Raw genomic sequence first — 24966 nt, 5'->3', positions numbered from 1 at the left:
TTCGATCCCCGGCTGAGCCATACCAAAGACTAACAAAAATGGTACTAACAGCTTCCTCGCTTGGCACTCAGCATTAAGAGGTTAGTGTTAGGACAGGTTGGACTTGTGTCAGGATAATGTATATATTATGTTCTAATCTGTCAAAAGCTTTATCCTGGTCAGAAAGTACCATGGCACCTTTTTGACCTGTTTCTTTTAAGTAGTCTGATATCGTTTCTAACCTTAGAATATTATTTTGGATATATCTTCATTTCACTCCACAAGTTTGGATATAATTATGTTATGCATTCCATTTTTAACTCTTTCAGCTAAAATTATATGTAGGATTTTGTATTCTGTATTTAGGAGGGAGATGGGCCTCAAGGTTTTTAGTTCTTCCCTCTCCCATTTTCCTTTATAAATTAGAGTAATTAATCCCTCCCTCATTGTTTTTGTCATCGTTTCATTACGAGAAGTATTGTCACAACCCCGCTTCTGTATTATAAATAATACTGATCCACTACAATATTATAAATAATACTGCAGAAGGTATGCATTAAAATTTAATTACTCAAGAGCCCCCAGTCAGCAGTTCCAACTCTCTAAATACATATAATAACTCAAAGTTGAATAAATAATTTTATCAAATATATGAATGCAATAATTTCATGGACATAAATCTTTAGCTCAATATATCATAATACAATAATGGCCGGGTTGACCAAATGCCCTTTACTCTTTAATTCATCATATAGAAATTACTGTCCTATTGTGAGAGAGTCTCTGTTCGGTGAGTTTTCCCAAGTCACACTCATCTAATTTCTCTTCTTTCCTCCTTCCTTCCTCTTTCTCCTTCTGTATACTGTGCCTCTTGTGTACACACTGGAAGTCTCCACGGCTTCCGTCTTATTCTCTCGCTGTTGTCATTTTGTACACCCTGGAATATCTCAACACTGACTCCCACGGCACCCTGGAAGCTTCCTGAAGAAATATAAGGGATGTACACCTTTGTCTCCCTATTCTACTCTTCAAAATTAACCACTCTCTCACGGACCTTCCATCAGACTAATGGGCAAACAATTTTACCAGGCCCTGTGTACATATAAATTTCCACTTATCGGATTCATGCCTTGCACTCTACGCACGTATAGCATTATTCATTAATATTATTAACACACTCACACTGTATCTACCCATCGTTATTATGTAATCATTCCTACTGCATGCATCCTAAGAATTACAGAATTATACATATAAATACATATGCACATAAATCCAACTCCATCTAATATTGCATAGTGCTCGATCTACATTCTGATAGATGTTTAGTACATGTCACAATTCAATTATTTAATAAAATAAATACCTATACATGAGGATTCAGTATTCTAATATATTCAACTATCTGCTCAAATCAAGCACAAACACTCGGCCAAGATACCGTTTTACCTGTAAGAATTTTGTTTACCCAGTTCAGTTCCCTTCTTTTTATGAGTTAAGTCTTGGAGTGGCATTTAACTAAAATTCCCTTCTCAACATAAGCTTCCTGCTTTCCTAGACAATACATCTCTCTTCCCCGATAATTTGCATCTCATTGTGTGCATTTATGACTAAGATTGAAGCATTTTCCTGCCTAAGTATTAGGCCCTCCCAGCGGAAGATATAGTTTCTCTCATCCCTAATTAGTGAACACGCCCACCGTTTAATGTTCTTTCCACCTGGATCCAGGTTTCATCACACCATCTTGGTGCTCTACTGAGTATCCGACTCAAATATGCCCTTCAGCAGAAGCCCCGCTTGCAAAAGGATTAACTACCTTTGAAGCTAATTTAGAGATCCAAAATTATGTAACACCTAGTAAGACGTCTGGCCCACATGCTTTGATTCTGCAAACTTCTGCCTTCGGTTCGTTGCAAGTATATTGTAATATAACCATTTTAGAATGGGCGACAACTCACTGTGGATTTTTTTTTTAGATTTCTGTTTTGAGTCCATTTCCTCCTGGGGATTTGCCTTTTGTTAGCTGATTTATGGTCTTTTTTATTCCCTCCTTTCAAATGAAATCATCACGTAAGTTTTTATGTTCTGATGATATCATGTCGCATGTTACTCAGTCTAAATATTTCTCTATAGCTTCAGGTTCTGTTTTTTTTTGTAATTTATATAGATTGCTATAGAAATCTTTAATATGGTTTAGTATTTCTGTTTTTCCCCATTAGCTCTCTTCTTCGGTATCCCTCAGTTTTTCCATATCCCCCCCTTCCATAGCTCTTCTCTTTTATATAAACCTTCTTCAGGTTAGTTTGCCCTTCTTTGTATGGGGTATTCAACTCTGTTTTTGTGGTGATTAAGTACTCTCTCCATCCTTGAAAATTTTGGGAACTTTCATCCTCTTTGATTTCTGATTCATCAATGTTGGACAGTTTAAGTTCATTCACAATGGAATTTCTATTTCCTCAGCGAGTTTAGTTTCCTCACTTTCTTTTCTACACATCTCTACCATTTGCTGAATTGCTTGCCCTATTTGTGTTTGTGGCCTGGCTTCTTGCTCCTCCATATTTGCAATTGGGGGTGGGGTGGGTGCTTGCAACCATACTGGCATAGGTAGGCACTGCTGGGGGATTCTTGCAATCTTTGGGTCCATGCACCACTTGACTGCACCATGGACATTTTCTGTCCCATTCACATCCCATATACCATGACCTCATTAAAAAAAACAAAAAATAACATAGAAGAAAGTAGGGATTATTTTAGCATCTTCTTTTAAGACTGTTATGACTCTTACACTCGATTTGACTTTGCGGAACATCAGACTGGCCATTCTGTCTCCCCTAACTTAAGTTTTTAGTTTGGTTTCTATTTTATCCACTACTTCTTTATTGTCCACTTCAACAGGGAGGCTGGAGATAAAAGCATCGGTGACCTTGGCCTCTACCTCTCTAACTATTGGCTGATCTTTGTTGGCCTTTGCTGTTTGTCCTATGACTTCTCTTGTGTTAGTTTTAATTAGTGGAGTGTCATACATTTTTGGGTACATTTGTTCTTCCATGCATTTTGAAGTCCATCAATGGATTCATTTTCAATGCCTACAGTTATCAGTGCCATTAGTATTTCAGACTGTCTGAGGCAGTTTGAAATATCGCCATGATCAATAGTCTGACACCCCAAGGGGTCGAAAGCCAATAGTCTCAAGTATCCTCCACTCCCAACCAATTTGGATGTGAAAGTAGGTATTTAGTTTCGTTCCAGTTGACTGTGCAGGCCCCTGGCCTACTGTGACTAATTCCTGGTCCATTCAGGGAGATTGAGTGAAATTCAGTAGAGCTAATTTATGAAAATGGTGGTCTCACACCGCTACTGGGATTAATGCAAAACAAAAATTGCAAACATTTAAGAAAACAAGGCGGTAGTGTAGGTCAAAAGATTTGTGCAGTTTGCAAAAGGCAAAGGACACTAAGTGCAAAAAACTGTTTCACAGAAACAATTGTCAAACAAAATTGTAAAAAATAGGAAAAATGAAAAAAGGCTATGAAAAAAGACAAAAATAAAAAAGACAAAAAATAACTAGAAAATACCATATGAGATTGTGTGTGCAATACTCAGCATAGCTCAGGTGGTTAATCTGTCTGTTTTGTTCATGCCATGGAAAGGGTTTGAGTAAAATCATAAGACTTTCCTTTTCAATCAGTTTTTGTTTAAGTGTTATGTCTTAGTATTGAAATAACGGGCTTGTATAGCATGTTCTGATATCGGTACTATAGCAATTAACAGTGTCTGTTGATCTCTGCTATAATTTAACACAAGGAGTGCAAGCGTGACACCAGCCTCCGCTCCATTCGACTTTTGTCACGCGTCTTCTATCACATTAGAATCGCCAAAAAATTGAAAAGCTACACAAATTCAGTAACCTACCAATGCATAACTCTTGTATGGCTATCGCATAACTGTAATCCAGTGAAGTAACCTTTATTTTCACTATTACGGTCGCAAAGTCTGACTACTTGACACTATCAGGTGGAGGTAGTTACTCTTCATGCATGGATGGACATAACTAACTTTGGATTTTCACTTCAAGACTTCTTGTATTATCTGTTTGGTTCTAAATGAAAATGTTGTCATTTCTACTTTTCATTATTTGACTGGATATTATTCACTTGAATTTTCACTTGAACACGTCTTATGACATCTGTTTAGCTCTAAATGAAATGTAGATAAGACCTCACATATGGTTGCCTGGACAGTCATATTAAATATCTTGCTACTCCTTATTTGAAAGTAACATTGACATGGTTTACATCAAAAGATTTCTTAAAATATGTAGTTGCTTCTGAATAAAACAAAATATAGTGTTATTTCAAGTATAATTTGTTTTGGGAGGTCTTTTTTATTAGAACCTCTTTGATCTGGAAAATAGTCAGGATTTTTAGACTTTCCAGAACTTAAAACTGGGAAAAGGATTTGACTGATGTCAGATTGGCATCTTATCGTATTTATTTTCTCATGATGATATGAAAAGAAGTAATCTCTTTGGAATTCACAAGCTGAATCATAAACACAGAAATATAATTCCACACATATAATAATAATAATAATAATAATAATAATAATAATAATATTCTAGATCCTGTTAATGAGTCATAGACACAGAAATAGAATAATAATTATAATAATAATAATACAAACTTTATTTAATAATGATAATAATAATAATAATGAGGACTTTATATGGTGCCTAATCTTTAGAAGCTCTTGAAGTGCTTTACAACATTAGAAAACACCTATAATTTAAGAAACACATATAATGATAGGATTACAAAAAAAGCCACCATGAAATTCAAAAACATAAAAAATATGATGAAAATATTTAAGGTAGGAAACATTATTAGGTCTTTAAGTTTGTTCTCGCAGTCGAAATAAGTGAGTTTTAAGAACACTCTTGAATGGGATCTTTGTGTCTAAGTTCAGTGGGCATATCATTCCATGTTGCTGAGCCCTGGTATGCAAAAGAATGTTGTCCCTATGACTTAATTTTCCTAGTGGGAATACTGAGTATACGATTGTCAGAAGAGGAGCATAAGTACCTTGCTGGTGTGTACACATGGGTGAGGTCAGATAGGTATGTTGGACTGGAGTCCGTCAATGAAACATAGCATAGAACAAATTTTGTGTTGATTCTGGAACGAATGGATAGCCAGTGTAGGGTACTGAGCAGCGGGGAGTAATGGAACTAACCAACCTTGAGGTCAGTTAGCTGATACGTATACATGTACTAACTTATCAGGTATTTATCCACTGTTTCAAAAGTTTCATGAATTCTTATTTCATACAATGAATTGGTCCATTTGTAAACAGTTAATAATTTAGTATTTAAAGGGATAATTTGTTTAAAGTCCCACTATCTTAACTCAAAATTCACAGGAAAAGTTTATCTGCTTTTGTGACGATAAATAATTAGGTTCTAAAATTTAATGATTAAGAAATTTTGTGAATGAAATTTCCTTTTCAAATCTTTACCTCTGTAGCTCTGGACACCACACATACCCATCCCATCAGACTGAGCTTTAAGGGATGTCCCTTCATGTTTTCTAAAAAAAAGGCTTTTGTTTGTTTATCCCTGTAATGTTTTTGATAATTGGATATTTTATCTATAAAATGAAAATAATTTGAAAAACAATTGTAATGGAGGTTTTTCTGAGTTTTATGTTATTTTCCTTATCTTATTTTGGTATTTGGCTAATCCAACATAGGTTTCTATGTCAATATTCTATTCCGTTCATGCATGATTGTGTTGTGCCAGTCTCCTTGCCTTCAATCATTAAGTATCCTTGTTCCCGAACGTCTGACATATTTTGTTACTTTTGTTCCCAGTGATGTGGTGCTTGTGGTATTGCATCTGTTGTATGTTCTTTACTACTCTGCTCTTTTAGGGGATGGAGCTGTGTTACGTATATTTAATTTAATTGTTTTTCTGTTAGTTTTACATTTTTTTTATTTCACGACATGCTTTTGTAATTCTTAAATGTGAAAATTGCTTTTCCAGACTTGGAAAAGGTCTGGCAAAATTTGAAAATAACTAAACAGTTCTGGAAAATTTCTTAAATTTATATTGTTCCAGAAACCGGAAATGTGACTACTTTTGTCGGAGCTCTTCAGGCGTTACTGTAAAATGCAACACCTTAAGGCGAGTGTAGTTGGAGAAGACCATGCAATTTTGACTGGTGCTTGTTGACTCGTTGAGGATTGATCTACCTTTTTCATTTTATGGATTATTTCAATAATTTAAGTTTTGTGTTGTGTATTCATTTTAACTTTGTTGGATATTATTTGATATCACATTCTTGGACCGATCTTTTGCTAGCAAGAACAGTAACTCTTCCAAGTATGTGGGTCTGTAAAAATGTAAATAATAATATTAATAATACAGCATGATTTGAGTTCATAAACACACAAAAACACATTTCATGACAAAGAGAACATTTATACAGAGGTATCAGATGATACACACTTATTTATTATACTAAATGTTATAAAAACATTGGGTACAGTTTTTTTTTTGTGTAATGTGTTTTCAAGGTTAGACTTGGACCTGTATTTACAAATGATGCTTGATATCTAGAGACATTGGTATACCTAATTAATTTAGCATTTTACTGTTTAGTCTCCCGGTTATTCGTTGAGTCCACGACATAAAAGACCATCCTAATGTAAATCTTCAAATAACTAGGATTCTTGAAACCGTTCTTGTTTACAATTTTTCTTGTAAGGCCTTTCACCACTCTGGTTCATAGACATAGCCGGTTTGGGAATGGTCTTTCCCAGACTTTTATGCCAAATGTTGTGGTATTGTTTCAGTAGTAGTCTTCCTTCATATACAATCATCCCTTCATAGATTAACTGAATTTTTAGATGGTCATACTTTTCCAGGCATTTCAGCAGGACTGTGTATAGAAAGGTTTTATGTTGCAAATGTTGTCATGCCCTGGTTGGCCTCTGGGTGGGTTGGAACTTGTGTCATTGATATGTAAATATTTGCCTACATTTTTCAAATCTCTTTCTGTTCATGATTTCTGGTATTACTCGGATCCCAAAATGCCATCCGGACAATGGGATATGTGGGTATCTGCATAATGCTTATGACAATGTAGATTCCAACAAATGCCCACATCTCCTTGATGTTATAGTATTACAATGTAAGACGTATCACGTGTTTATTTTCGGTGTAGTTGGTGAACATGAAGCCATCACTCCATTGTGCAAGTGGACCCATGACCTCCTTTGTAATTTCTAATTTAAAATCACTTGCATCTAATGTGTTGAAACTGGACTGACATCAATAAGTGATCCAGTTTCTAAAAGTGATATATAATTAAATTCTTCTATATCACTTGCATTCAACCTTGGCTTATATCTTGAATTGGAATCCATCTTTGTTTACCTTAACTAATTTGGAAAACAGATTTTAGAATGGAACTTGTTCTTTGTTTTAGGTTATGTTCAAGTTAAAAGACAGGTTAATACTGCTACATCTTATGAGCTAAATGTCCTAAGAAAGATATAAAGTGTTTCTTATACAGACTTGATTGAAAACATGGTAGTGGAGAGAAATGTCTATACTTGTTGACTAAACGTGTTTCTTACATTGACTTGATTGAAAACATGATAGTGCAGATAAATATTTATGCTTGGTGATTAAGAGCAAATTAAGATTGCTGAATTCATGAGTTGGATTGTAAGATATTAACATGAAAATGTTGGACCTTTAGTGCGTTAAAGGGATGGAAAATGTTTTTGGCATGGACATAATTGAAATTTATGGTCTTAGTCAAACTTTGGTATTTCAAAAATGGGTGTAAATTACTCTTGACTCAGATGTGATTGTTGAAAACCCGGAAGGAAACACCAATACAAGAAGCTACTGGCAAGCTTTCTCACATACCCACATAGATCAAAATCCAAGACTCAAGCCCACGCAGACATATGTGATTAAATAGTATGTTTGACAACTGTACGATCACCTTGGTGTCAAAACTGGGTGTCAACCTGAGTAAAAAAAATAAAACAATTTGGTATCAAAACTGGTGAAATAAAAAAAATATGGGGTCTCTAAAGCACAAATGAGGGTAGAGGGAAAACAGTAATTGGATTGAAATTATATACGCTTTACACCTTAAAAAGACAAAGATTTAAAAAACTAACCACAACTGACATCTATCTCCTGATGCATTGCAAAGTTTCTGCTGACAATTCTGATTAATATGATAATGAAAAAATATAATTATTGACCTGGACTTGTAAACTACATTGAAGTGGTTTGTGCTGCATAAATGATTGTTGTTGTGGGGTTTAACGCCATTTTTCAGCACACGATAGACTATACAAGGCAGCCAATATTAATGGTGGTGGAAGAACCCGGGAAAACCCCGGAAAGCACCACTGACCCATGAAAAGCTACTGGCAAGCTTTCTCACATACCCACGTTGTCTGAATTCGAGACTTGAACCGATGCAGAAGAGGTGAGATGGCAGTGATCCGCAACCGAGAGCGCTTTAGACCACTTGGCCACTCAGGCCCCCATAAATGATTGAAAAGCACTGCTAATTCTGTAAGGTTTGAAGTTAAGTAAGATTCAATGTTATCCTTTATGCATATGTCATTAAGTTGTTGTGTGTGGGAGGGAGGATGTGGCCTGCACTATGGAAAACTATCTTAAGGGAGAAATATTACTGTCCTTCCCTCAAGAATTCTTGTCAAAATAACTGTAATGGCTAATCTGAAATATGAACAAGACAAGAGTTTGATCTGAAAAGGAAGGATATACTTTTTGAGCATTTGGTTTGTAGTACTTAATCAAGAAGTGTTTGTTGGGTATTGGCTTAGATTTCATCTCCAAAGGGATGAGAATGGAGCATCCCGTTAAACACGCATACCCATTAAGAAAGTATATGTGTGTGATTTGGATTTTAACGTAGCTTTAACGGACATGTAGCATGAAGTCCCACCCAGTCACATTATCCTGACACCAGGCTGACCAGTCCTAACACTAACCTCTTAATGCTAAGCACCAAGCGAGGCAGCTGTTAGTACCATTTTTGTAAGTCTTTGGTATGACTCAGCTGGGGATCGAACCCGCATCCAACACAGATGCTCTAACCACTAGGGCACTGGAATGGTTCATTAAGAAGGTAAATACAACTGTCCTTGTCCTGGCTGAGTTACTTTTCTTAATATTTGTTGAACTGAAGTACATGTTTTCCCCATCAATTAATTTCCAGTTTATCTCGTGTTTGATTAAAACATTTATTTGGGTAGTATTTAGAATATTTTGCTGTTAGGACATTAGGAAGACTAAACTGTCCCTTTCCCCTTGCATGAATTAAATTTCTTCATTTTGATTAAGCTGTGTTAAAAATATCTTTCCTGATTTAGTAAATTCCATTCTGTTTTTCTTATTATGTCTCCCCTTCTTGTATCGATGATTTCATATATATTGTTATGTATATTTAATTTGCTTTGTTTGCTAGATTACTTTTATTAATTATATGCTATGTAACATTGTATAAATTTGTGGGTTGACTTTGTCCAAAATTAAGTTCATCTTCTATCTGACCTGAGTCAATGAATTTGGTTTTGTAAACAACATATTTATCTCATTCTAAGTCTAGAACTTTGGAAATAACCCATGAATTGCTATGTCTACCTGTTCTATACTACATTTTATATTATAATTTTCGAAACAAACCTATTAATTATAACTAGGATTTTATCTTGCCAACATTTAGAACCTTCTAGAATGAACTTTTCCATTAGGTAATAGTTTTATTTAGGAAACTTTAATTGTGACCTGAGGTCAAAAAAGGACTATATAATCTTGTTTTTCTAGAAATTATTTATGCATGCTTTTATATCTATATATAGTATAGATGTTTGTGTCATTAATATCTTCTATAGTTGATTCATGAATTATGTGTTATGAATTTGTATGTTTGTTACTCACATTAGATTATAACATGTAGTTTTGTATCCTGCTGGTTCTTACACAGTGATCATGGGGGTTAATTTTTCAAGTCGTATAAAGTTATTTCCCCTGTCCACTATGAATCATGTAGGCATCTTAGTAATATTGCTTGAATTTTAGTGGCTGTTATTTAGCAAAGAATATTTTGTCCATGCTAGTTTAAATTTTATATTTAAATTTTAAGATGCTACCTTACGCTTTAGTTTCTCCAAAACATGTTTTCTATATCTAATTGCATATATTTTCATCTTTTCTATTTCCTATATTTTAGGATCCAAAATTCTCTTTTATTAGTCTTTTAGTTTTTTGAACATCTTGAGGGATTGATTTTGCAAATTTGATGAAGTTTTGAGGTTAATCCCAACTCAATATACACATTAGGATGTCCAAAAATAATTTATCCTTTTCACACATTTCTTATCCTATTAATTTATGAAGACTGATTACATGTTCATTTGTATTTTATATATGGTTTGTTTAGACAATTGGATTCCTCTCTCCCTTATAAATGTTTATGGATCATTTTTTTTCTATGTCAAATAATGTATTAATATCAAATTATATAAGATATACCGTATTTTCTTGCGGAAGTGTTTCTCTTTAAAACGCGTGTTATAATGAAATTATTTTGCAATTTGTATAACACAAAGTTTCTACATGTCTTGTTTTCCAAGTGAATGTGTTTTTGAATTTTGTTAAAGGATATTCTGAAAATTACAAATTCATTTGTTTGTGGTTGTAACCATGTTATTCCTAATGCTTTTGTGCATTGTTTTTATGAGTTCTGGTTGGAGTCCAACACGATTCCCTATTTTCCTTTTAATAATATTTCTGTCTAAGAATGGTTCATTTGTAATTCAGTTGGCAACTGAGTTGCATTATTGCTTTACCAATTTGACTGTATTTTTCCATAATTCATAGGTTGTAGATATGATTGTTTGTCTTTTATGAAATTAGTGTAATCATTTGTTGCAGCATTTTTTCTTCATGTGCTATACTGGGATTTTAATTAAAATTTTCAGGTTTCTTATTCTAAGACTTACAGTCGCTACCACATATAGTAACAAAGACATGTTATTTCTCTGATTTTTCTGAAATTTTGGATATCGGTCTAAACCTGTGCTCTACCGACCCATTCTTTTCAAGTCCGAAATTTGGAACTTCTGTAATTTGACTATGCAATGTGTGCATACATTCAACGATGTACATACAGTAAGCACGTGTACGTATTGTGGTTTACAAAGCATTGATTGGTGAGCATGACAATCAATCGGCCAATCCGAAACGACCATGCTGTGGGAGCGCGATCTACCATGTTGATCACATAGTGCAAACCGTGATTTAAATCACCAAAATTCTTACATTAATCGGAGATATCATCAGCAATGACAACCTTGCCCGGATATTTGGATGTAACCTTTGACTGATTAGGCGGTAATTATATTTGACACTATTGCATGTTGTACAAGATATGCACAAGTTAACGATCACGTCGTTTTACCAGGGGTCATCTGAAAATGTTTGCATATTACTCCAATAACAATGCGTGCTACTAGAATCAGCTGATCGGGAGAAGACGCAAGGTTGAGGCATAACATTAAGAGTAAACTGGAGAACATTTATTTCAATAATTAAAATGACGACAGCCTATTCTGTGTGTATTATAACACGCGTTTTAAAGAGAAACATTTCCGCAAGAAAATATTTAATTATTTTAGTTTAATAATATGATAAAAATTTCTTTGCTGCTATGCACCCTCCCCCCTCCCCCATTCATTAGTTTCTGAACTCGTTTGTACATGGCGCTACTATTTCTGATATTTCTGAGGCAAGAAAATATATTTGCAGTCGGCCGACCATCCTTGTTTTTCAGTGCTACCGTAACAGTTTTTCCCCATGGTAAAAAAGTACAATACCAAAAACAAGAACAAAACGGAAAAAAATAAAAAAAATAAACAACAGCAAACTACAATCACATTGTTTAAAATAGGTTTCGAAGTTGCCAACCATAATTTTAAAACCAGTGCAATAGGAAATGCATTTTTTTCCATACGTAGAGTTCTGATAAAGGGAAACCACTCTTTACGTATTGTAGCCCGAATCGTTAACATGCATATTTCTTGATGTTTAGAATGATTAATATGATAAAAATGAAAAGCCATTTTCCCAAAATTTGGAAGTAGTCAATAAATTGATTTGTTTGCCAAAATATCAATGATAAAATAAAGGTTTCCAAGGTTGGATGATTTTTCTTTACCTTCAGTTGAGCATTAGTTTTCATGTTTGAAAAAAAAAAAAAAAAATATATATATATATATATATATATATATATATATATATAATGCAATACTTTTGGAACATTTAACATAATTCTTGCTCACAAGGATCATGGATGTAAAATAAAACCAAATGAAGGTTAAAATTATGTATCTAGGAACACAATTCAAGTGCGCTTTAGAATTATGTCCCTTTAGTGTCACTAGAACGATATATTCTGGTGCTCAATATGGGGATAGTTGTTGGTACAAAGGAAAGATATTTACAGTGCATGCGATGATTCGTATGAATTTGCACATTTGGAGACCAGTGACGGCTGAGAACACCAGCAAATTTGTTTAAAGTTGTGCATATGAAAATACACTCTGTACAACAATTGCTATTCAGCCATTTACCTTCAAACTGCTCGTCTCGACACAAGTCATGCATATAGATATATCGTAGCACTTATCACAACTTCTTTTTTGAAACTGTGTATACATCTGTTTTCTTTGTCTTGGCATGACTTGCACATGCCAACCATTATACTTTTGGTGAAATATCCCACTTTTTTTACACCAAAATACATCTTACTCTTGCCTGACTATATGGATAATGCTTTTCCAGTACATTTAAAAATAAAAATAAAGCCATAACACATATTTTTTTAATTTTTATTATCATCTCTTTAATCCCACTCATCATATTAATTTGAAAATGTTATAGGATTAGATGATCATTGTTGGGTATTTATTGGTGTGTAAATTTGCGATAGAATACACATCCCTATCTTAGCTTGCCAAGATTCATTGATTCTATGTACAGCGATACTGGGTAGAATGTCGTAGCAGGTCATGCCAGTGATATACTGTTTTGAACGGAAATCACAGGAGTGGGTGGGTGGGAGCTTGTTGTTATTATTATTACGGTGTAAGGCATTGATATAGATAAAAATTCGCATCGAATGAGCTGGTAACAAGGAACCAAAAGTAGTTCACAGAATTTATCGATGAGTGAAAAATTCCAACTCAGTATCACGTGATCATTTGCGAAGAAAACGCTGTCAATTCATAAAAATTGGAATTACTGTTAAATGAAATATTGCTTTGTCAGAAGAATGCAAGAGTTATTTTTTTTCCATTGCATTCCACATAAGTCAGATATTTTATCAATAAAATAGGATGAAATATGTGACAACATAAAATGACCTTGTCTGTTTTTTTATTGATAAAACATCAGACTCGTGTGTCTAGACCTGTCCTTATTTTATATTTATAGCAACTCTATATGACCCATTTCAAAGAAGGCAGATTTTTTAATTTAAATTTAAAACTTTGCCTTGAAGATTTGTTATATTGATAATCAAGGTAGCCAGCGGACCAGTCTGTATTTTTTAAGAATTGGTGCCAGATGTAAAGTGAAATGTTGACATTTTACAGAATCACATCACAGAACATTGATAAACATTATAAGCTTCAAGTGTGCTAATGGTTTCTTCTGTTTGTCATTTAGGTAGAGAAAGGGCAGTCAAGTGTAGAGACAGAAATGCCTCCATCTGTGCCATACCCTGGGGATTCCGAAGACAAACAAGGTAACTGTAACTACACGACATTGTTACATGTATAAGATTTGATGAATTTAGGATTTTATCCTTAATTGAGTGTTTAGAAAAAATTGTTAATTGTAAGGGTTTGCCTATATTAGGTATATTTATGTGGCATACCGATTTACCAAAAAACAGTTTATTGCATTTATTGCATACCACCAGTATATGAAAAGTAAAGTGATACTACATTAGTTTGCGGATTGTTATTCTGTATAAATTGCATTTATTTTCAAAATGTCTATCTGTCATCTGAAGAATCGATAACCTGGTTCCACCTGGTTTCAGCAACCAACATGGTACACAAATCTTTTTGTGTATAACATCACTGCTTTTTGTTTTCTTAAGCAGTTTGGGTCGTTTAATGGTGTATACTTTTTTATGTGCAAAGCATGGAGTCCACTAAGCAGGGAACCAGACTAACTGTTGTTACACTACAAAACAAGATTCCTTTTTATCAAAACATGCAACATTTATTTTGTGAGACAATTATCTATGTTGAAACTCAATTTTTGTATTGTTCAGTTAGTAAAATAGGATGCCGTGATATCGTTGCAAATAACAGTGAAACATTTAATCATTCTTGAAGATATCTCTCATGCAGATTCTGGTATTCTCTGAAACTCTATTCCCCACAATGATCCGTACCTGTAAAACAAAGTTCTTTATTTTATTAGGTTGTCATTTTGCTTGTTTGCCTTGTTTTCCTTTATTACAGTTATGAACGAGTCTGTTATTGTAAGGTAGTTTATTCAGATTACTTACACAATAACCAGAACCGTAGAGAGCGATCATGGACCCTGTGGTAAGATACACCCGGGCCTGTCTTGTTCAAACAAAATTTTTCTTTTATAAAATTAAAGAATGTTGTTTGGCTTGGTCCTTGGGAATATATCCTTGGTTGCCCCCCCCCCCCTCCCCATGTCCTCTTATCGGCCCAGACAATAACATTAATAACAGTGTTCGATTGATCAACTGAAGTGAGGGAACCAACATATGAGGTTTTTTTTTGTGCTAATTCCACCTCCTTTATTTGATTCAAAAGACGTAATTGTCATGATAATATAAAAGGAGGCCAGCTTTTTATTTAGTGCAACAATACAACAAATGCTTTCACTAGTCCGATATCAAAACATGGTCAGTACTTAATTAGGTTCTCAGAGAAATGCTCCTAGACATAAGAAGTATATTGACACATTTTATGTTTAATTATGAGAGAATACATTGCATGTATGATTACACTTAAAGGGAACTGAAAGATAGAACTAGAACCTAAATTTCAATTGATAAAAATTATTTAATTGGTATTTATTAATTAAAGTATCTACTGCCTCCACTAACATTTTCATTGATAGAAATTTCCTTGATTATCAGTAATTATGGTGTATTATTAATGTTGTTTGGAGAGAAAATGTAACAAATTATAGGACTTCATTTTTTTGTGGGTATTGTCTGGTTTGCAATGGGATCCACGCTTGACCCCACATTATAAGCGGGTTTGCGAGTTATCAGGGTAGTTAAACCCGCATGACTTCCTGCTTTTGAAAACTGACAGTCCATCTGATTGATAATGGGTCCTTCTCGTTTACGGATATACTTACTGTAAAATGTGTAATCTATACAATAAATAAAACACTCGTACAAGATTGTATTTTATTATAGTTTATATTAAATTCATCAACAATTTGTATCATTTGTTTTGTAATGCTGACAAATCTTGTCAGTTGTATTTATGATCAGCATAATTATCAGTAACATCAACTTCACTGACGCACCATCCTTTCTCTTTCCAGCAAACTGTTTCATTCATTCATTCCATACAATTCTCTGACATAAGGTCCACTATAACACGACTGATGGTTTTACTGTATACATTGGCTACATTTTCTATACCAGTAAATGTCCACTATAACACGACTGATGGTTTTACTGTATACCTTGATTACATTTTCTGTACCAGTAAAGGTCCACTATAACATGACTGATGGTTTTACTGTATACCTTGGCTACATTTTCTATACCAGTAAATGTCCAATATAACACGACTGATGGTTTTACTGCTTACCTTGGCTACATTTTCTGTACCAGTAAAGGTCCACTATAACACGACTGATGGTTTTACTGTATACCTTGGCTACATTTTCTGTACCAGTAAAGGTCCACTATAACACGACTGATGTATACCTTGGCTACATTTTCTATACCAGTAAAGGTCCACTATAACACGACTGATGGTTTTACTGTATACCTTGACTACATTTTCTGTACCAGTAAAGGTCCACTATAACATGACTGATGGTTTTACTGTATGCCTTGGCTACATTTTCTATACCAGTAAATGTCCACTATAACACGACTGATGGTTTTGCTGCTTACCTTGGCTACATTTTCTGTACCAGTAAAGGTCCACTATAACATGACTGATGGTTTTACTGTATACCTTGGCTACATTTTCTGTACCAGTAAAGGTCCACTATAACACGACTGATGTATACCTTGGCTACATTTTCTATGCCAGTAAAGATCCACTGTAACACGACTGATGGTTTTACTGTATATCTTGGGTACATATTCTATACCAGTAAAGGTACACTATAACACGACTGATGGTTTTACTGTATACCTTGGGTACATTTTCTATACCAGTAGAGTGAGTTTAAACCTATTAAGAAAGTATTGAAATCTTAAATTACTGAATTAACAATATTATATAAACTAGAACGGATCTAAAGTTAAATTGGTGGTTTAAAAGTTTCCATTATAAATGGAATGGATCTAAATTTAGGTTTATGGCATAATAGTTTAAATTCTTGGTTTAATGATTTAAATTCAATAGTATAAAATGAAAGTTAATAACATTTCACTTTGCACTCAAACGCATACATACAATTTCTGCCTCTTTGTTAGACATGGATTCATTATGGTTACTAATAATTGACAAAAACTGCCAGGTGGAAATGATACATCACATTTCTGCCTCTTTGTTAGACATGGAGGCATTATGGTTACTAATAACTGACAAAAACTGCCGGGTGGAAATGATACATACCCCCCAGATATAAGCGTAATTATTGCTATTACAAGTGGAAAAAAGCGTAATATGGGTGTAAAATTTCTAATCTTTATATTACATGCCAGAATTACAGGACGTTTTCAAATGACATTTTTACGATTAACCTGGTTCTGCATCTGGTCAAAGTCAATGTTCTTGTCATGAAGGGCAAAATCCACATGGATTAGAACCAGAATAAAACACAAAATACACTGAAAATGTATTTGTATTCAGCAGTCATTTCAACTAGTCTTCATGTGTAACTTTGAACGATTGTGAACAGAAATTCTGCAATGATCACGGTCTGGTGCTCAGCGTGGTGTATTATATGTTTCCAAACCTTGTCTAAGTCACATAATTTCACATATCATATAATGGACATCCATGCTTGTTACACACATATTTTGGGTTTCTTGTCTTTTGTGGGAAGAGATATCAAGAAATCTCCACGTTTCATACACGCAAAACCTCGTAACAAAAAGTCAATTGCCTAAACGCTTGATGCTCTTATATGATTAACAAAGTAAGCACCCAAATGACAATTTATGGTGAGCACCCATATGACACTGATAATTTGGATTAAATGGCATATGTAAGATCTTTGTTTTATTGTTTTTAACTTCCCTTCCCTTTTGATTGTTGTCATGGTTGACAATTATAATTAAAAGAAATATTTATACAATCCTATAATATGGGATAAATATATGTGTAATATCCACAATTTAAAATAGCTAGCCCGAAAGACCACCCATCTTTGGGAAAGTGGTGCTCCTTCCTAAAATCTGGTGGCCTTGGGCCAGTGTACCTGAATTAGTGTCGAACCCTGCACACCTGGTGCGGGGGTGGGGGTACCAAGGCTCCGATTCTACAATCCGGGCCTTGGAAAAATGTTGAGGTGTTTAATTGCCTAAGGCTGTCCTGAGCCTTGTATGTAAGCCTGGTTATTAAGATCTTGGTGGTGTTTTGAAATCCACAGGGCCCAACCATTTTTTAAAACTGAAGAACTACAATCACTCGCGACATGTGCAATGCCCAGTATGTTCCGATGCAGACTCCAGCAGGTGCCCAAAGAAATTGTTGGTTGCTATGATTGACATGTTTACTGAATTTGATGTGCATTTCAGTATATCACTGACAGGTGATGTGCAATTAGCCGTTGTTTAATAATACTAATAATGAGAGGGGCCCTTTTAATTTTGTTTATGTAAATAAACATAGTTGCATAGTATTTTATATGGGCCCTGACTGGCCGAGTGGTCTAAAGCGCTCACCATTACGGATCACTGCTATCTCACCTCTGTCTGCATCGGTTCGAGTCTCGGATTCGGCTAATGTGGTTATGTGAGAAAGCTTGCCAGTAGCTTCTCGTTGGTCGGTGGTTCTTTCCGGGGGTTTTCCGGGTTCTTCCTTCACCATTAATACTGGCTGCCATGTATAGCCTACCTTGTGCTTAAAAATGGCGTTAAGCCCTACAACAACAACAGCTAATAATGAGTGATTCTACTCTAGCTATGGAATTTTGTACAATTGAACTAGCTCGACAATGACTAAAGTCAATTAAGAAATATCTCCCCATTAGCTTTATTGAATAGCACACACGCAAGCTAATTTCAGTTGGGCGAGGGATTCCTGCTGGATTTGCTAGCAAACCCCTAGGAAAGATTTGCATTGCCAAATGAGCCTTCACACACAGGCTGATTTCTGTGCCTTGAAGTGTAAGACCTCCAGTGATTTACTGACTTCACCAACCTATCCCAGTTGGTCAATAGAGAACAGCCATGTATACAAGAACTTGTATGCAATGCAATCGGCCCTGTGCTGATTAAAACTAGGAATGTAGTTTAGAGTTTGGTAAATATTCACTTATCAATAGTATTAATGAAAATAATTATAATTGCGGTATGGTCTGTGTGCCTTAACCTAACTAAATGCAGTGTTTCCCTTTACGCACATTTGTGCGTCAGGGACGCGTGCTGGAGAAAATTGATGCACACATGTTGTTACCATGCGTTTTTTTGACACAAAGGATTTTCATAATATGATCATGATATATTTAATGCCCAATGCACTGTACGATGGATGGCATCGTACATACTTTGCGTGTAGGCATTGACTGGTTCCCCTCTTTGTTTGCTCCCTGCCTTGTGCTCCTCTATTGGTATAGCAAAGTGCAACGCAGGGAACATATCAAACAATGAACCAGACTAGCATAGGCAATGTTTTGATGGAGTACCTTCCCCTAATCTCGCGAGCTTCTCGCGATTTCCATCGAGCTCAGCAAGCTGTTCTATATATTTAACATCAAGGCTCATTGCACTAGAAAGTGATCTCCAGATTAAAACGTCATGCACTAAAAAGCATTAGCGAAGAAAGTGAAAGAAGCAGAACACAAAAGAGTAAATGTGGATCTAACTTTAATGAAAAATGGAGAAAATTATTCCTTTGACTGGAATATTCATTATGATTACCGGTGTGACTTCTGATCACGTGATTGCAAAGACTGCAAAAGTGAATGATCCTTTCGTGACAGAATTTTAGAATTTTTAAAAATAGGCCCTCGTTCACCATAAGATATCTGGAGAACACATTATAACCTAAGACATTATTTCACAACAAAGAAATCAGTAAACTTGCAGAGACAAATGCGTTATTCGGATTACAAAGTCAGAGTGTCATTGCAGATTATGTTGGTTTTTAACTTTTACTGCAATAAAAGAAAGATCTTAAAGTTCAAGTGTAATTTATTATAAAGAAGATGAATCAGTATCCTCCTTGATATTTGGATAAGTGTGTTCTAGGATGAAGTACAATGAAACCTATGATAGTACACATTTGATGAAAGACAGTAAATTAAATCACATTTGGTTAAAAAGATTTATTTGGCTTTTTGTATTGGCTTATATGTAATGTGTTGGGCTATAGTATTGTTGAGGAGACTGTTAAAAGTACGACTTTAACATAAAAATGAACTAATACAAATATTCTTTGAATGGACAATGCATTTGTTTGTTAATTGTGCATGTTGGTGTATTTGTATGTTTAGAGAAAGAGAGAGAGGGTTGTGCAAGTTGCAATATCCTATTTCAAGCTGAAAAAGTACGAATCGTATGAAAATTTGTCAGTGCATTTTTTACCCCCACATTTTTAATTTGACCCCCAGTTTTGACACCTAGGGTTTTTTTGTACTCTCAGTTTTACACCCCTGGGGGATGTACTGTAAATGCATTGTGATATATACTGCACTACTAAAACGACGTTTTAGCAGTGCAGTAGGTCATTGAACTAAATACATCACTCATAATTCCTTGATATTTTTAGCAAGCATCACATAAATCGGCACACAAAGGTTCTGGCATTGGTTCATGGGTTTTTAAAAAATGGTACATTACTTGTATCTTGTAAATGCTCAGTGTTTTGATAAATATACATGCATCAGTAGTGTTATTGAAAATAATTACAATAATGGTGATGATGAAGTGTATCAGGACATTAAACGTGATACATGAGTGGAATTTGATGTCATTTTTAGCAGTGCAGTGTAGGTCAGTTCATGAGGTCCTGGTATTGGTTCATTTGTTGGAAGAATAAAGTACATTACATGCCTGTTTTATCTTGTATATACTGAAATCTTTTTGTTTTGATTATACCAACAACTACTGTATTTGGATGAAAGTTTAAATATTTTCCAGCAGCGGATATTGATGGAAATTCTCTTCTTTCGTCTGTCTTTTTAATTTGTAGAACAAAGTTGTCGCACAATCTTTTTGTATTGCCTGAACCTCCCCCATTTGTTATTATCTTGTTTAATGGCCTGAAGATTTTCAAAATGATTATCAATTTTATCACCATATTGGTTAATAACAAAACTGTTGTTTTGCCCTTAAAACATTAATAAACAAACCAGAGCAAGAGATAATTCGTGCTGCTGGCACCAATCATGAGGTAACTAGCATTATTATTCAAGCCAAGATGTCTTCGCAGTCAACAATGTCTAATCACATCCAGGCTATTTGTCTCTCATGCATGGTTTTGGCCCTAAATTCCCCTCTCAAACACGTGCTAAATGATATCCACAATTCTGCTTCCAACAAGGTTTGCCACATGGTGTTGTTGATCCAATCATAAGCCACTTACAACCAAATTGTTGCTCATGACATTATTATAATCTGGGATGATCTTTAAATAGAGAAAAAAAACTTGCCTTAATTATATAACGAGTAAGCGGAGTGTAACAAAACTAGTGCAGTATAAATATTTTCAGCTAACTTGAAATAAGGTTCAGTTTCTGAGACCAAAGGTTGCAGACGAAAAATTTTGAGATCAAATTAAATCGTTAGAAACTGTGAGGGAGTTTGCAAGATCATTAACCCATTGGCCATAAGGTTTGATTTTGATAGAGTAGCAAATAAGAAAAATCACTCACCATAAGATTTACAGTTACATAATTAAATCAGAACGGTTATGGATGAGTTCAAGCGTGAATGTGCAGATCATGTTTGGTCAATGTTCCAAGATCACAGTGGTATTTTCTTTGATCCTACAATGAATGTCCACAGGGTATGAATTGATAATTTAGTTGGTGATAAAAAGTATTTATTTAGAATTAAATTTGTTGTCGAACATGATGGTGGCTATTGTGATGGCATGACATGGATTATCCAGGATAAACTTGACTATGTTTGGAAATCACGAGCACGTGGGCTGCATATCGACGTTGCAGATAAAAATTCTGCACTAGGATTGCTGACGGGCATTGACAGGCTATATTGTATGGACTGCCAGTGTAACAAACTGTATGCCAAGAAAAGCTACTAGATTTTACCATGGTAATACTTTTGATTAAGTTTATATTATTAGTAAAAGCAATCCAGTTTCATTCTGGCTCTTTCAGAGTAATCCAGAATCTGGATCCAGCGGATCTAGGTTTGATCATTTTGTGCTGCCGTTGGGTTAACTTTATTGCAAAGAATCTCTTCATATGCAGATTAAACATGTGGCGCTAAAATATACCGATGACATAAATGTTGTAGATGAGTCAGTAATATTTGTTTTTCAATCTCGTTTGTAGTTTCTTGTGTCGCCCGACAAAAGAATTCAAGGCCCCGATTCCTGGGGAATTTCTCATTATATCGCTTTCATGTATTTAATTAGCCTAAGGAGATGGAGATCTCTTGAACACTAAATATAATCCAGATGATGTAATTTCTGTTGATTTTATAGCTTGTTATCGTACTAGTTTTCTCGGAGCTGCTGAATGTGAGCCACATTTGTCATGGTTTGGTCATCCAACACACGAAATGACCCAAGTTACAAAATGGTCCTCTGCCAGCATATTTAACTGGATTTGCCTAGATTGCATGATTGCGTTTGCAGTAAACATTGGTCAGGTTATTCTAGTTTGGTTTGGTTGTCATTTTAATAAACCAGATGCATGGAAAGACTGCTGTGAATAAAAGAAACATGGTTGGGCTCCAGTGGTGCTATCAACATACATGTGCATAAGTGGATGTTGACATTGCTGACAGTGAGTGAGGCAATAACTTCATATAGGTCACAAAAAAGGTCTGGCCGTCAGGGTATGATGATATATCGTTTGCAAAAGCCATGAGTCAACAAATTAATGGCCAGTTTTACCCATTGTGGCTCATCTGTTAACAAGTTCTGTTGCACAAGGTTAATGACGGAGCAAGCAGAACTTGGTATTATAATCACATATACATCAGCAAAAGGTTTGTTACTACAAGCATTGTATCCCCTGGGGGTGACAGTCTGAGTCAAAAATCCCCTTGGTGTCAGAACTTGGGGTCAGTTTGAACAAATGATACACTTTGGTATCAAAACTGGGGGTCAGATTAAAATTTGGGGTGTCCCTGAAGCACAAATGAGGGTAAAGAGAAGCGCTGTAATAGGGAAGAGTGCAAACCTACCAAAAAGAATCAGAGTCTGCACCATCATCCGTTACTATGATGGTGATTCAACCTAGTTTACTCGTGGAGATATTTGATGCTTGAATGCACATCAGTAAAATTGTTATATGTGATTAACTGATTTCCAGTGATGATATTGCCACATATTCATTTTCTATAAGTAAATCAAAATTAGATCTTTTAAAAAATCTTCCAGTGATGCATATTGACTGCAATTCTGCTTGTGGAGTCTTTGGAGAAAATACGTAATTATTCTGAATTCGCAGATTATAAGCCTCTTGGCATATATTACTATAATGCTAAATTATCAGGACGGTCAGTGGCCCCACCAGTGAATGATCCTATAACATGACATAAAACTGTTTGTCTTAATGGTCCTGGTGGTTTTTGTAAAACAGTGCATGCATTAGAACTATTTAGGGATTCTGATATGGTTGTGCTTACACCCACTCACTGACTTGCTAGGGAGATGATACAGAGAGGTGTTAAGGCAGTGACTTATCACATCTTATTTCGATGACATGGTGATGTATGGACTTCTAATTGTATGGACGAGAAACATTTTCATAAAATCAAAATTTAGGATGAAATATTTACCGTGTGCAAAGAAACGTTATAAATATTTCCTGGTTGGTTAGAAACAAAATATACTACTATATGTGCGGATATCATGGGCAACCTCCTTCGTTTACAGGAGAATTGACAGATAAATGGCTGAGAGATTGTGTCAACGTTTACTAGAAGATTTTTATAGACCACAGGGTCAGCAATGAATCACAGAGAGATCTAAAAGCATTAATTAGACTTCAACCTCACAGGACTCAATGTGAGATTATGTGCAGTTTAATTCAAGAAATGTCGATTTATGGTTTCTGGAACTTACAGCGTCCTAATGATGTGATAGGTTATTCAGGAAAATATTTCTCATTTCACTTTGGTGTGGATTATTTGAGCTTCAGCAGGAAATATTTCTTGGTTGCCAGTTCCACTACATTGTGATCCAGTGGATTCACATCGCCAGAATATTCTTGTGGCGATACCACGTTCGGCGACCTAGCAAACACTCATTCTGTCTGTCGAGTCCACTGGTCAAATTTGGTTTATCTGGCAGTATATATAGTAAAAAAAATATCTCAGCTGCATAGGACGGTTATAACCAACCTCAAGAATTTTTTTACTGGCTATCAACGAGATGACAAAATAAAATAAAAACATGACATGTTGAATTTATCGGGACGCTAAAAGAACATCATGTGGTTCAGTTTTCTTGCTCTTACACAAAAATATTGTTGTGGTATTTTCCGTTGACAGAATTAATAGTAGTTTGCGCCATACACATCTTGAGTGTAATCAATGTTGAGAAGCTAGTGTCCATTGCTAGCGCATGAAGCGTGATGACTGACAATTATATATCACCATGCCCATGAGGCAGGAGGACTTTACCTTGTACATGCATACAATTATTAAGAAAACAAGCCGGATATGAAGATTTGCAATTTGATCAATACAGTAATGACAAATGGACAGACCATACAAAACAAATTGCACTAGCTGGCCAGAATGTAAAGCATATATTGTCTTTGTTATGCTGTTTCCACTGCCGGCTAAGCTCACCATGCAAAAGATCTGTGCAAGGTTTCTCTGTTTGCTCCAACTTGTGATTCATCCTTCCAAACAAACCACATAGCTGGCCAGCCGTATCAACCATAGACCATGCTACACCAGTCAGCCAAGACCACAAGGCATATACCATCTTTGGTATGCCTTTCTGACTGCCAACAAATAATTCCATCCATATGAATGAACTTTGTTATATTTACAGTTGGCCAAAGCCTGTTATCTGACGGGTGGGTTGGCCAACTGATTGATCGAAATGATCGTTCCTATGAAATTCATAGAGAACCAGCATTACTTATAAAGCTGTCCAATCGAGTCAAACCATTCATGCCTGACCAGCATTCCATAATATTACCACTAATAATGGCATATAAATATATACAAAATTGGGCAAAATGATGTATGTTGATTTTACTTCATGATTAATTCCCATTGATAAAAGGTGATGAATCAAATTCCAGAACATGCTGGTCTGACAACGGAATACACGGAATCCAGTTTACGGTAGCTATAGAGG

At 35.2% G+C, this 24966-nt stretch overlaps 1 protein-coding gene across 7 annotated transcripts in view; it reads left to right on the top strand.

The window, feature by feature from the left end:
- Positions 1–24966, top strand: part of LOC149789932 (uncharacterized) — a 475016-nt gene that overhangs the window by 306817 nt on the left and 143233 nt on the right. For all 7 annotated transcript variants that reach the window (XM_089972003.1, XM_089972000.1, XM_089971998.1 and 4 more), the window contains one exon: positions 13763–13841. In XM_089972003.1, coding sequence (XP_089828129.1) covers positions 13763–13841 — 79 coding nt within the window. The remainder of the gene's footprint in view (positions 1–13762; positions 13842–24966) is intronic.

The sequence above is a fragment of the Sinohyriopsis cumingii genome, chromosome 10, assembly GCF_028554795.1.
Source record: "Sinohyriopsis cumingii isolate HCF-2022 chromosome 10, ASM2855479v2, whole genome shotgun sequence".
Taxonomy (NCBI): Eukaryota; Metazoa; Mollusca; class Bivalvia; order Unionida; family Unionidae; genus Sinohyriopsis; species Sinohyriopsis cumingii.
Note: the sequence above shows the minus strand (reverse complement) of the source record. Positions and strands in the feature narration are given on the sequence as shown.